General features: G+C 47.4%; 2 protein-coding genes and 1 pseudogene across 3 annotated transcripts; 1 reads left to right on the forward strand and 2 right to left on the reverse strand.

Moving 5' to 3' along the window:
• Positions 1 to 720: 720 nt before the first annotated feature.
• Positions 721 to 1,575, reverse strand: LOC112890392 (annotated as a pseudogene).
• Positions 1,576 to 3,612: 2,037 nt separating this feature from the next.
• On the forward strand, positions 3,613 to 4,587 carry LOC112891022. The gene is made up of 2 exons (XM_025957916.1): positions 3,613 to 3,922; positions 4,152 to 4,587. The coding sequence occupies exons 1-2, from the start codon at positions 3,664 to 3,666 to the stop codon at positions 4,247 to 4,249; spliced, it is 357 nt and encodes a 118-aa protein (XP_025813701.1). The 5' UTR covers positions 3,613 to 3,663; the 3' UTR covers positions 4,250 to 4,587.
• Positions 4,588 to 13,021: 8,434 nt separating this feature from the next.
• On the reverse strand, positions 13,022 to 14,464 carry LOC112889735 (expansin-B11-like). 2 transcript variants are annotated; one of them, XM_025956500.1, is made up of 3 exons: positions 14,043 to 14,464; positions 13,812 to 13,924; positions 13,022 to 13,679 (listed from the first exon to the last, which is right to left on the reverse strand). In XM_025956500.1, the coding sequence occupies exons 1-3, from the start codon at positions 14,368 to 14,370 to the stop codon at positions 13,161 to 13,163; spliced, it is 960 nt and encodes a 319-aa protein (XP_025812285.1). In that variant the 5' UTR covers positions 14,371 to 14,464; the 3' UTR covers positions 13,022 to 13,160. The 2 variants fall into 2 exon arrangements, with proteins under 2 accessions (XP_025812285.1, XP_025812284.1); XM_025956499.1 differs by having other exon boundaries at positions 13,022 to 13,924.
• Between the last annotated feature and the right edge of the window lie 378 nt (positions 14,465 to 14,842).

A 14,842-nucleotide genomic window follows, 5' to 3' on the forward strand; every position in this document is an offset into this window, starting at 1 on the left:
CATGTGCTATCATTAAGCTCATATGAAATTTCTCACCAGACCCAAAACTGAGGTAAAAAACTGCTATGCTCCCAAACGAAGGGAGTGATATTAAATCTGTTACGATCAGAAAAATAGCGCTGAGATGTGGATCATTTAGGTCCTATTTGGATCCGGGTGCTAAGGGGAACGTGCTAAATTTTAGTACTAGCCTATTCAATCAGTAGTGCTAATGGGATGGATCAAACTTTAGCGAAAATTTAAAAATTTTAGCATTGATATGAGTGCTAATATGTGCTATAATATATGCTAAAGTTTACCATTCAACTTTAACCGATCCAAATTGACCTTTTTGTTTACTAGGTCTACTAGGTCTAATCATGAATTGTAACCAGTAACATAATAAGCACTATGCAATCAGACGTGTACTCAAAAGCAAGCATGACACACGGCAGAATTTCTAAGCAACTTACCATTAAGAATATAAATATGCCGCAATTTTATTTCCATGTTACATTTCACAATGATATTTATCTGCGCACTACTATTTTCCTAGCATTATGCATTTATTTGACCAAACCACCGCGGCCTGATTTTTGGGCAAGCATCATGCAAGCAGCGGATCATTGTGCGACAGCACGAACTTATGCGCAGAAACATGTGGGTGTGACATAAAATCCGTTACGACGATGATCAAAACAATAGTGCAAATGCGGATAGGTTGTATGTTTATTGGCCTAATCATGAATTGTAACATAAGCCCCATGCACACAGAGTCAAACATGTCACACGACAGAATCCTGTCAGCGCTCGCAGGTACTCGGCCTCCCCGAAGTCCGGCCACAGCGTGTCGGTGAAGTAGAGCTCGGAGTAGGCGGACTGCCACAGCAGGACGAAGTTGCTCAGCCTCATCTCGCTGCTTGTCCTGATGACCAGGTCGGGGCAGGACAGTTCCTCCCCGGCCGCGGCGCTCGTCTGGAGCTCCCCCGCGAGCAGCGCCTCGTCGATGTCCTCCGGTCGGAGGAGGCGCCGCCGCCCGCCTGCACTCTCCGGGCGAGCGCCCGGCACGCCTGCACGATCTCCCACCGCCCGCCGTAGCAGGTCGCCAGCATCAGGGTTGTTCCTCGTCGTCTCCTCGGCTTCCCGAGCTGCCCTCTGCAGGGATTCCGGCAGTCTTGAGGGGTCGCCGATGACATGCATCCGGATCCCTTTCCTGTCCAGAACCAAATACATCGCTTGATGTCCATTTTGCAGTTCGCATCAAGGTCTGTGGTGTTTGTGTCACTGATTTTCTGTGCAAAACTGCAAATGCACTCTGAATCTCTGACCTCTCGTACTCGTCGACGTTCTCGCGGATCGTCCGCTCGATCTTATCCATCAAGTAATCGACCTCCACCTGCGGAGATTCAAAGAACGCAAGAACAGTGGGTAATCAAGCACGAGATCTACGGAAAAAGTTGAAGCGGGATGAGTGAAGATCTCCGGCCATGCCTTGGGCCGGCCGAGGTTCTCCTGGGAGAATATGAACAGCGTGAGCGCGCGGATGCCCCATGCGTGCGAGAGCCGCACCGTGTGCTCCAGCTTGTATCTTCGCATGTTCTTGAAAATGTATGTCTAGCTTCAGGGTTTTTGTCAGAGATTCCAGTTCTTTCAGTGTGCATACATATTGCATCGCGACCTAAAATAGTCTCGTTTGTATTACCGATCTTAAAGTGGTATCCTTTAACTGGTCATGAAATAGTTTCAGTTGTGAGAATCATGAAATAGTTTCAGTTGTGAGAAATGATAAGGTGTGTATTCATGTAATGTACCTGAAGGTTACCATGAATGATGAAAATGATGCCACAAATATAGGATTTCCATTTGGCCCAAAGCCCACGAGCCCAACACGGAGCCCGGTTCCGGCACAACCCGAAGGCATTCGGGCCTGTGCCAGCCCGTCTCGGTACCCCATGTCATGCTTGGGCAATCACCCCAGCACGACAGGCGGCCTGGCACAGCCCATAAACCAACGGCCGGCCTGGTCTGGCCCGTTACATAGGGGAGTCATATAACCCCGCCCGGCGGCCGCCCCCCACCCACTTCGAAACCCGGTCCGGCTGACTCGGCCGAGGGTTGCCAACATGGCAGGCTGACTGAGCCAAAACTAGGGCGGAATGGTGTACATGGTCAAACGTGCATGGTATTAATGGCTGCGAATGTCTGGTTTTAGAGTTGCATTATCAAATCCGGACGCAGTTCAATAGCTAAATATGGATTTTTCCTTTTTAAAAAATATATATGAAGGGAATTTACTACTTTCGAATCAGACGTTGCGTACCTTTTGGCTGCTTCCTTTTGGCTGCCGTGCCAAGCTTCTCTTAAAAAAGAAAGAAGGAAAGAAAGAAAAAAGAAGGAAGGAAAGTAAGAAAAAAAGGTAGTAGATCAGGCTGCAATAACGCTCAAGTATTCACTACACATGATGGTCCATTCCTGTCAGTGCCATCTGTTTTCATGTGTCAAAATCTTTCTTGTGGTGCTGATCACGCGCGCGTGCTCGCATTTTCTGCAGGTGTACAGGTTGCTGATCATGCCATGCCACCTCATCTTAGAGAGGAGAGAGCGGGGATAGAGAGGCGGGAGGATAAGAGGAATGGATGGATGGCTTAAGAGCAACTCCAACAGTAACCTTCTAAATACTAAAATGAGGCTGTCTATTTTCTAAATTTATTTTAACTCCAACAATAGCCTCTAATCTTAACTTATTAACAGAGGATTCTCTAGAAACCCCATAAGAATAGAGAGTCGAGGAGGAAATTTAAAGATCTTCCCAAAGTAGAGGGTCTGCTGGAGTGCAATTTTTTTTAACCTTCTAAACTTGAGATAGCAAACTATTTAGAAGGTTTGCTGGAGTTGCTCTAAGTAGCATGCCACCTCATCATAAGCGGACATATATGATGTATCTGCCTTCGTCTTAGACTTGAATAATGTCACATTAGAGTGTTTTTATATATCAAATTTTGTAAATTGAACATGTCATTTTAGATTCCTGCTGGTCAAACATTTTAGAATTTGAACATCCATATAAATAAAGAAAGGATGGTAAAGATTAACAATATAATTAGATGCTACTAGATTCACAATAAAAATTCTTTCAAAATATTTAATTATCTTTATTTGAAATGTCATATTTTTATAAAAATTCTTGATCAAATTTTCACCTTATTGCTTATTAAAGAGTTTGGCAAGAGGGTAAATGACTTTGTAGTTTATATTTGGCTCATTTCTAGAATTGGCTGACCTACACATAGGAAAGGCTCCTTGAGGAATCAGACAACATTCCACTCTCATCGCAAAGCATCTCACTCGATCATACCAATACCAACGAAAGGAACAAGGGCAAATTTTCTATATGCCATTAAAAATTTACTCGTTCTCTTGTGTGCCACTAAATTCTACACTTTCCTTGAGTGCCATCACATGAAAATTACATTCCCCTAGCCTTAGTGCCATCACCTTTAATTCCATACCAAGTCACTGTTCTGGCTGTAACTGCCGTTAAAGTAAGGTTGAAATGTCATTGTTGCCCCTCTTACACCGACGAGTTTGACCCACACATAGACACTCTAATTCCCCACCGAGGCAGACAATCAAATCGATCCCCTTTTGGCCTTCTTCCATCCAAATTGAGCACGAAACCCTAGAATGGAGGCAGCCCACGGCGGCGGCAGCGCCGGCGGCGGGTCAAGGCAGGGCTTGCGCGTGGGGCTGGGCACTGGCCTGCCGTGCGCGCGGGCCGCGAGCGCGCTGGGGCGATTGCAGGTGTGCGGCCTCGCCTCGGACGCGCGAGCGCTCTTGGGCGGGCGGATGCGCCTCAGACCCGCGAGCGCGCCTGGGCGGGCGGCGCGTGGGGGCAGCGGCCGCGCCTGGTGGCCAGCGCACGTGGGGCGGGCGGCCATGCCTGGTGGGTCCGCGGGGGCGTGCGGGCGCGCGTGGGGCCCACTGAATGTCTTCTCTTTTCCACCTAAAATGTCTTCTCTTTTCTGAATTGCAGCCAAGCAAGTTCCAAATTAGGCTCTGGTAGAACTGTTAGGGAATATCAAGTTATTCATGGTCCATTATTTAGACATGTTCTGTTCATTGGCATACTTTTATTTCTCTAGCTACTAAAATGAATAAACTCTTAATTGCAGGTGAGGATGTGACTCGAGCCGACCTGAGCTGCTCTCCATTAACTACCCTTTGCCTTCTTGTCAAACACCACCACCTGATACCTCCAAGTATAGAATAGATAACCAAAATGCACAACGGAAGGCAAAGGCAAAGAAGGCCATGGGAAATAAGCAGCAAAACTTGGTGCGAGCAAAACTTTGGTGCGACTTGGGACTACGGAATTGTATACATAATATAGAATATTCTAGAGTAAAGGATGAAGCATGTCCCATACCTTATATCTATTGTAACTACTCGTATGCGAGTAGTACTAGTCGGAACAGAAAAAACTATCTGAGTAGTACTCATGTAGGACTCCTCTTAGTATCGGGCTAAGATTCTATGTAACCCTATCCCGCAAGACTATATAAGGGCGGGTAGGGACATCCTTCAAACAATCATCACACCAATAATCAATCTAAGGCAATACAAACCACCATATAGGACGTAGGGTATTACGCATATCGCGGTCCAAACCTGTCTAAACCTTGTGTTGCTTGCACCTTCAAGTTTCTGATCTCGGTGACATCCTGCCTACAAGTCTTCTACCTTAGGGTATACCTAGGTAAGCTTACCGATAATGACGCGCTAGGTAGGGAAGTTCATCGAAGATCCACCGACGAACTTGATAGCAGTAACCATTAACCGGATGGCAGCGTGTTGATGAAGGGCCTGCGCGCATGATCAAACTGCACGGAGAGCTCGGCACCTGCTCCAAGGACCGGCCGCATCTCGTACATAGGTGCTGCAAGCCTCAAACAAGCAAAATGATGATGGAAGCTACGGGCAAGGATCAAGCTACAACCATTTCGACAAACTCAGCTCAACTCCAGCTCGCGCCGCAACGTTGACGCGCTGTCGCCGACCTCAACTACACGGCACGAATTCAGCTCGCACCGCCACATCGACGTGCTGCCGCCGACCTTGACTATTCGGCTCGACTTCAGCTCGTGCCACAACATGGACGCGTTGTAGCGGCGACCTCGACTACTTGTCTCAACCTTAGCTCGCGCTGCAGTGACGACACACTGTAGCGGCGACCTCGACTACTCATCTCAAACTCAGCTCGCGCTGCAATGCCAAGATGCTGTCGCTAGCCCCGACTACCCCAGCTCGATTCCAGACAGCCAGGTAGCATGGCCATCGCTCGGGGTCCTTTCGGACCAGACCAAGAGGCCACGTTAATCGGGGCTGTCTGGAGGGAACCCATCTGCTAGACAGCCAGGTCGCGTGACCATCGCTTGGGGTCCCCATGGACCACATCAAGAGGCCATGACATCCGAGGCTGCCCGGCAGGAACTCACCCTCGACGACATCAAGAGCAAGAAACTACTCGATTACAATCACAAATCAATGATGAATTATGTGACTTCTACGCCACGAAGGTTCACTCAAATGTTACTGGCTAACCGGACGCTTCAACAGCCCTCGAGACCGGTACAAGATTCCAGTAAAAGCTCCGAATAAGCTCCGAATACTAGTCTCATTTCAGACAGTATAGGCGAGACGCTTGTAATATTGAAGGGGTCACCAAGCCTATAATTACCAGAGAATCGCGAGTAGTTGTGACTACCCGATTGGTACGAAGAACTGCAGTAATAGCTCCAAGTACTAGTCTTACCACATATAGTAACTTCGAGAGTCAAACTACTGAACGGGTTTCCAAGCCCATACTTCAGACTACTTTGAGTACTAGCCTATACGGTTCAGCAGAACCAAGATCATGGTAACTAAAAAAAGTCGAAGAGATCATCAAGCCTACAATTCCAAGCAAACCAGAGTATCGTGTGGAATGGGTAAATCCTAATTCGCTTGAAGAGACCTGTAAAGGAGCTATCTACGGAACACCAAGTTATTGATTACTTTCAGAGACATTGCCCTCGAAGTAAATTAACCCAAACATCTTGTGTTATGACTAAGTCGTACGATTGTCGGTACTGAAAGTACTTTGAACAATTCAACAGGCATTAACATAAAGATCGTGCTTTAGAGACAACCCGCCAGGTCACTCGGCGCATCTCTAACGGTTCCGCTGGCTTCCAGGCTCGGGGGTTAGGTGCCAATAACTACTCGATATGGCTCCTACGACTCACCTGGCTCATAAGCTCGGGGGCAGGACGCCGTAAAACTACTCGGGAGACTCGAAGAAGGACCCGATTTAAGAGGCTTTTGAGGATTTATTCGGGAAAGATAATTGTTTAACTATTATTTTAGGGATTTTATTCCAAAATAAGGGGGTTTTCAAATTTTTGACCTAGAGATTCTATCTAGCCATTAAATCAGGGACAATAATTTATTTTGAGAGGTAATTTAGGATAATTTTTGGGAAGTTATTTGATTAACCATTTTTTCAAGAATTTTATTCCGAAAAAAGGGGTTTTCGAATTTCATTCCAATTTTTCTTATTTTAATCATCATCATAAATATATAACATACACTGCAATGTATGCCACGTTCATTTGGATCATTTTTTCTAACTTTTTTGGGATTTGGATTTAAGACTCGGAAGCTGCGGGATACGTGTCATCGATGAATTATTTTTTAAATTATTTTGAAGATAAAAAAAGAAGATTCAAGGCTAATTTAACCCTCAGCCTGATTCTTCAATTCAACCTAAGACTCGGGGGCTTATCCATATGGAGAGCGATTTTCATCACACCCCATATAAAAAGAAGATCTAAAACTACTCGGTGCATGAGCGCATCACAACCTTGATGCAGCCAAGGAAGTACGCGGAAGACACCTCCAAGATGAAGTTTCAGAAGAACTCGAGGATGACTTCAGAAATACTCGGAAGCCTGCAGTACTCGGCTACGAAGAGCTCGGAGCTTACCAGATCTGAGGCTACGGGACTACGCACATAGCATAGAATATTCTGGAGTAAGGGATAGGGCATGTCTCGTACCTTATATCTATTGTAACTATTGGTATGCAAGTAGTACTAGTCGGAACAGAAGGAAACTACCCGAGTAGTACTCGTGTAGGACTCCTAAGCTAGTCTCGGGCTAGGATTCCATATAACCCTGTCCCCCAGACTATATAAGGACGGATAGGGATCTTCTCCAAATAATCATCACACCGATGACCAATCCAAGGTAATACAAACCACCATACGTAGGGTATTACGCACATCGCGGTCCGAACCTGTCTTAACCTTGTGCTGCTTGCACCTTCAAGTTCTTGATCTCGGCGACATCCTGCCTACAAGTCTACTACTTTAAGGTATACCTAGGTAGGCTTACCGGTAAAATACCAAAAGTGCCATCTCATAGTCCTGCAATGTGCACCAGATCCAAAACAAGGCACATGATAGCCCAGCAACAAGCACAAGAAGGAAGAGAAAAATTCTAGCATAAATGTCCAGCTGTGGCTATGGATATTATTTTGCTTAGTTTGTAAGGTCCGTGTGATGAGCTTTGCATGACTTGTGTGATGACAAACCTCTCATTTTGCTTTGTACAAAGTTGTGGTCCACATATGGTCTATGAAAGAGCTCTCAGTGTGAAATGGTCCTCTAGTTAGCTGCTAGAAACAGACACTCATTTGGTCTGATGAAATGTTTAAGATGCATGCAAATTTAATGAGCACTAGGCATTTATGTCAGATGTTTGTCACTTATATTTTATTTCTCAAGAACTAATATTATTTCAATCTGGATATGAAACATATGTCATTATTAATGTTAATCTGATTTATTTAAAATATTTTAATCTATTGTGCTATTTGTCATTTATGTTAGTCTGGATATCCAAATTTCCAATGAATCATTATTGAATCACAATGGCTGTCAAGGGTGCGAAGCAAAATTCTGCTTGATCTTACGGGAGGGGTAAAAGCGTCATTTGTATGCCACGTTAACAGCAATCTAACAGCTTACTAACGGTAATAGCATTAAGAGAAATGTAATTTTCATGTGATGGCACTCAAGGAAAGTGTAGAATTTTAGTGGCACATAAGGGAACAGGTAAATTTCTAATGGCATACAGAAAATTTGTCCAAACAACAAAAACAACCTCAAGCAGGGGTGGGCCTAGTACTTTAGGCATCACAAGGCCATAGTCCGAGTCTAAGGCCTAACCCAACCTATGGGCTATGGCCCTTGTCGAAAGCCCAGCCTAGCTTGAGAGAAATGTGGTGGTAGGGGTGGTGGCCGCGGCGAGGGCTGCTTATGATTTATGAACCACCAAAGGATGGCCCAAGCTCGGGTTGGATTTGGTTTGAGGATTATTGAACTAGGCTTTTGCAAATGTCTAAAATAACGGAAAATTAGTCCAGATATATCATTGACTATACGTGAAAATGCTGAACATGTGAATCCCAAACGGTTGAACTAAGTTTTGAGAGGTATTGAATTGATTATTTTTTTAATAAAAAAATATGATATGTATTGAACTTTTAGACACTAAATATGCATATTTGGACTTGCTCATACCCAAAATTTATAATCTTGAATTTTCAAAATCCTAATAACTCCTATGAAGAGAAGCAATGGATTAAGTATAACATTATGAAAGAAGATAAGAAAATAGTGAAAAGAACATACCTGTGCTCCATGGGCCATCCGCCAAATGGTGGTGCCACCGTGGTGGGCCGTCCTGGTCCAGATTGACTACCCTCCTGTTGTGTAGCCTGCCTTGCCTGCTCGGGCTCATGGGCCGTACACCAAATCCCTGAAGGATCGAACGATGGCCCAAGCTTGGGCAGGATTTGGTCTGTGAGCATGGTAGGATTGGGAACTTAAAAATACAAGCCAAAAATATAAACCCTAATACCCTATACGACATTATTATGAGGTTTAAGTATTTTCTTTGGCAGATACAAACTTGTTAGCAACCCTTAGAACTTTTTGTCTAGTTCTCTACACTTTAGAACTTTTAACATTGTCTTCGTTTTAACAAAAATAAACTTTTTTTTAAAAAAAGGAACTTTTAACATTGTTCATGTAGCGGCTGTGCAAAATAGATGTAGCAGCAGCACCAGCCTGCTATGACCACTATGAGCCAGTAACATGTCCTTGTTGCTCGCCTAGTGTGTTGTGCGAGCCGCTGGGCAGCAACCAAATCCATGTGTCACATCGGCCGCTGTCGTCGTCGCCGCCGCGGCCAAGATCTCCTTGCCCTCGCTCGTCCCCATTCTTTACTGGCCTCACATGGGCGCGCCGTAATGGCTGGGGGGCCAGTCCCCCACCGCGGGATCCCGCGCGCCAAAATTTAAGCCGAAAGCAGGTTAGGTAGGTGTTACCGTTGTAACCGCCGGCCGGCGAGCGAGCGGCGGTGGTCCACGGCGGCCGCTATCGCACGCGGGACCTGGATAGATCGCCTCCGATCCGTCGGCAAGCAAGTAGCAAAAAGAAACCGATCTTCCCATGTGCACGAGGCGCGTGTGTGTGGAAAGCACGCCGACACTGGGGGCGACGACAAGTGTGGCTCCGGCCAGATTCCGCGGCAAATCAATGGATGGAACACACTCCGGCCGGCCGGGCGGCGCCCATGTGGATGTGGGTGCTCGAAGCTCTGTGCCTTGTCGGTCTTCTCCGGCGGCGTTTGTCAGTCAGCCTACGCGGCGGCGCAGGGGCCGTGGTAGCGAGCGCAAATCACTCCGACATGCTGCCGTCGGCCCGGTTGGTGACACGCAGCACGTCGCCACGCTTGCACACTTATATATATATATATATTATGTTTATGCTATCGCTATGTCCTAGTCCTACAAATGTGCCAAGAAAGAAGAAGGGTCTCTCGGGCCAATTTTTAATCAGCACCGCTCGTCGCTCAACCGTCGGTAGACGGATCCATAGAGGAGGACGCTGCCAAGCAGCAACACGTTAATGTCCCCCAGACCCTACCGGAAGGCACAATTCATGCGTGAACAGGCCGGCCGGGAGCCGGGGCGCGCGTGCGACCACCATGTGCGGGGTTCCTTTCAGCTTCCTTCCTTCTTCCTCATTCACTCCCTCGATCGCACGCCCCCATCGAGAATCTCGGCACATGCGACGCGGCCGCGCTGACGCGTGCAGCAGCCAGCGCCGGCCGCCGGTAGGGCCGCGCGCCACGCCGGCTGCTCGGTTGGTGCCGATCCGCCGGCGGCGTCCTCGCCCGCGACGCGCATGCGTACGCACACACCAGCCGGTGGTCGAAGCCCGGCCGAGACAAGGACCGGGACGAAGGGGAAGATTGCGCGGAACATGCCGCGCGATCGGTGGCCACTGGATCGGGACTCGGGAGGGTCTCCTCATCGGCTAAACTACATGTAATGATGCCAAATTAATCTTGGAAATTAAATCTGACGGATTAGCTCGTCGGCGTGTGTGATGATGGCTACTGTACAGTGGTCAGCACGTAGCGCATGAAATCCTTCAGCGTCAGCCGCCGGTCTCGGATGGATGATCTACATGATCCGCAGGGAAGGTATTTGGTTTGTCTGTGGTGTCACTGTTAACCTTCCGTTTTTTCAGGGTCCGGTAACACTAAAGAAATTAACTGTTGATGCTTCGTTGGAAAAAGAAGAATCTTTCTTGTCCAAAGCTTCCGTTCCATTGGGAAGTTTGCATAGATCATAGATGTGACCTGTTCGCGCAGCTTCCGTGTAGGTGCTAAACAGGCGAGGAGACACTGAATCTAGCGGATAGGATGATGCATCTGATAGAGCATGCACTCGTATAGCTGAGCAGAACACGTGTAGCTACGCGGCAGGAGTCGACACACCCGATCGTGTAGTTTGGGCTTTATTCTCAAAAAAATATGGAAAGAAGTGTTGTCCGGACTGCACGTGTATTGGTCGACAGGCTTAAACTTAACGCATCTGATGCCCAGACTGATTATCGGCTCTGATCAGCAGGGGCGGGCCCACTACCTTGAATACTCCTTATTTTTGCTAATCTATAGTATTTAAAGGTATAACCAAATGTATAGATGTTAATAATAGGTATAAAACAGCCATTTTGCTTTGCCTTTTGAATTTTTGAATACCCAACCTTTTAAGTCCTGGGCCCGCCTCTGCTGATCAACACGTATCCGGTTCAGAAATTATGCCGAGTACAACGGAAGGAATCCTATGTGTATTTGTAGACAAGTATAATCATAACCAATCTTCAAGACCATTGATAACTCTTCCTTTATAAAACGCTTTCACTAATAATTAGAGAGAGAGAGATAGGGAGAGAAAGAGAGAGAACAACAATAATCAATAATTGCTACGACATTCAAGCCTCTGCACAATTGCCCTTACTAGAGACCTCCAATGCACATGTCCTTGTCGTCAGGAAGCCAAATCAGCTTAACAATAAGAAAGAAAACTTAATCTTCAATTTCTAGCTCAACAAAAAATATCTAAAAGTATAGCTCATGATGATATTATGAAAATAAATAACATAAGCCAATAAAATGGGATAACATACACATTTGGACATTGGAATTGACTTCATTAGTATCATATTTGACATATAAGTTGAATAACAAGTTTATTTTAGCCCAATAAGAATAATAGCACCGTGTAAACAAAATAAGGTTCGTTTTTTCATATTTGTCGGGCCTAACGAGCAAATCCATCAGCTCACAAGCGGTTCACGAGCTAGCTCGTTATAAAAATAAGCTGAAATCAAGGCTTGAGTCGTTTCGTTTGAAAGATAGAGCCGAGCTGAATTGAACCGAACCTACAAACAAACCGAGTAGGCTTGCGAGCCTCGAGCTTTTCTGCCAGCCCTACTGCTAGCTGAGTCTTGAAAGTGGCATCCATGAGTATTCACGCTAGAGGAAACCAAGAAGATATAACAATAATCTTATGAGCACAAGGTGTTCAAACTAACGCTTGTGAAGGAACATGGAGACATTCGCCAAGTAATCTTAGTTCGAATCCTTATGATCATATTCATTTTGTTCATGAAACTCAAGCAAATATACATGTGGCTGGTGCACTTCACTCTCACCAGCGTATGTAATGTAGGCTAGATGGCAATTATAGAAAGAAATGGTCATATTCGTTCGAACTTAACTTGAAGTTCCAACATAATTTGAAATAAATCCGTGTAGTGTCCTTTATACCGCGACAATCAGCCTCCAGCTGATTCGAGGAGAAATCAGCTGCAGTACTTCGAGCAACATGTTCCACTAACACACACGGGTCCCAAGTTTGAAAAAAAATACAAAATCTGTGGAGGTGTACGGGGAGAATTTCGGGCAACATGTTCCACTAATTCGAGGGAAAACACGATAAAGTCAGCTAGTAGAGCTTTTATCTACGGTGGACCAGTAGTGTTTTCATGTTCCTCAAATCTTCTTAATTTCAAACAACACCGGAAAATAAAAAACAACCTTTTATCCGGTCCCACCGATAGATTTTTTTTTAATCCTGGTCCAGACTGCGGCAGGATTCAGATTGCAATTTACAAATCACATTTGAGAAGGTATGCTTACTGAAGTGCAGTGAATACTGAACTTTCCTTGCCAAAAAAAGAGGTGAATACTGAACTTGACCTTGTTGATATCAGTAGTGAGTAGGGAGTCTCTAAATGTTTTAAGTGATTGATCTTTGTACTTTTGTACTTTTATTTTCAATAATTATGTGGACGAAAAAGAATCAAACAGTACAAAAAAAGCCATCTTAGTTGTAGTCTTAGGTAACCAAGAGAGAGCAAACTCCTCACGCGATTGAAAATTACCAAGGCAGTAATTCATTTCTCTGAATTTTGAAAGGATTTTCGACGTACGCACTAAGTACAAAATTCAAAAACACACAACTAGATGACTTGGCATGCAACATTTGTCGCAGCTCAAGATTCTAACTCTCTTTCCACCACAGCACAATAGGGACCAAGGAAGAAATGAAACTACAGGCACGATTCACACATCACTAGGGGAATGCAGAGACCGTGGAGGGAGGGAAGAACACCATTCCCTTCTTCAACCTCCTCCTCCTTTGACACCGCCTCTCGCGAAACCTGGACGCACATTTCTCACCACGCACTGCTCCTCCATTGGTGGCAATGCAAGAACGATTCAGGGGTAGTTGACCAGCGACCGGTAGGTCGTCCCGGGCTTCCACCCGGCGGGGATGGCGTTGCTGACGACGAGCACCCTTCCGGAGTCGGAGGTGAGCCGGAGCCCGAAGGGCGCGTTGAGCCTCCTGCCGTTGTTGAGCCGCCACGTGGCGCCCCAGTTGTGCGCCATGGGCGTCCAGGCCCGGCTGCCGGCCTCCATGAGCTCCACGGCGCTGAGGTCGCCGTCGTCGTCCTCGAACTCGACCAGCACGTCGAAGTAGAACGGGTTGGCGCCCTGGTCCACCTTGAAGGCGACGTTCACGCCGGGGTACTTGCACTGCACCCGCCTGTACTGGATCCTCAGGACGCCGCCGGCGCGGAGCTTGTCGGCCATGCCGGGCTTCGCCATGGCGCCCAGCGCCGTGCCGCTCATGTCGAAGTGGGCGACCTCGCCGGGGAACAGCCCGCCGGGGGACTGGTCGGTGATCACGATGGTCACCGGGTGGCCGGAGCAGGCCGCGTTGGTCGTGCATTTGACCTGCACATTTTTACCGTAGTTTTTGAGGACGAGTGGACGACCAGCCGACAGCTTTGCAATAATTGAGCTACGACAGTTCAGTGGCAGGCCGTGTGCCAGACCACCATTTACACGAGCATACGAGTTGCTGACCTCATAGCAGGCGCCGCAGCCCTCGCCGCCCCTGTACAGCGGCGTACTCCCGGCGGCGATCATCGAGTCGAACGGCTGCTTCCCGACGGCGGTCTGGTACCCGCACGCGCCGCCTGCGTTCACAGTTTCAGCGACACCGGTCAGTGCACCGCCCGGCACAACAACCACCCGCAATGCACGGTACACACTACGGCGTCAAGTCAACGTGACAGGCATGGACACACTACTGACCTTCGCCGCCGTCGCCGTTGGGGGCGCCGTAGTACGTGGCCCCGGCGCCGGACAGCCAGCCGCCGGAGCCATACACGGTGGACGGCGAGGAGGGGGTGGCGGTGTAGTTGCGGTGGGCCTTGGCCGCAGGCGCCGGCTTGCGGCTGACCTTGACGGCAGGCGCCGCCGGCTTGTGGCTGACCTTGGCTGCCGGTGCCGGCCTGTGGCTGACCGGCTTGGGCTTGGGCTTTGTCCTGGGCTTGCTGAGCTTGCGGGTGCAATCAATGGGGCTCGTCAGAAGCGAGAGCACGACCACTGCGGTCACCAGCACTGAGCAAAGCTTCGCCATTGCTGCTGCTGCTTCTTGTCCTTCCAAGCTTACCACTCGGAGTTCAGAGGCTATGCGTGAGCTAGCTAACTGGATAGGATATGCTCAGCTAGCTCGATTGTTCTTGGATGAGCTGAAACAGTGGGCACGAGTGGGCTATTTATAGGGAGGGAGGGCACTTTGGAGGAGAGGGGTCGACGGCGCACAAAAACTTTGGGGACGATTCTACCGGTCGATTGAATTATTGGGGAGAACATGACAAGTTGGTGTGTTCCCCGGAAAAAGTCTAAGCCAACCATTTCTTTAATTTGTATATAAGTACCTAGCGCTGCGAGCTAAAATAATCATGAACAAATGGTTTGTGAGTTCAATTGGGCAATGGCCTATAAGGGAACTGCAAATGGAAAACACGTGTAGAGAAATTTAATCTGCAAGTGTGTGTACTGGTAGGCGAATAATGGTGTTACTCTAGTTAGGGCTCAAAGCTAGTATT

This window comes from Panicum hallii, chromosome 4 (genome assembly GCF_002211085.1).
Source record: "Panicum hallii strain FIL2 chromosome 4, PHallii_v3.1, whole genome shotgun sequence".
In the NCBI taxonomy this organism is placed as follows: Eukaryota; Viridiplantae; Streptophyta; class Magnoliopsida; order Poales; family Poaceae; genus Panicum; species Panicum hallii.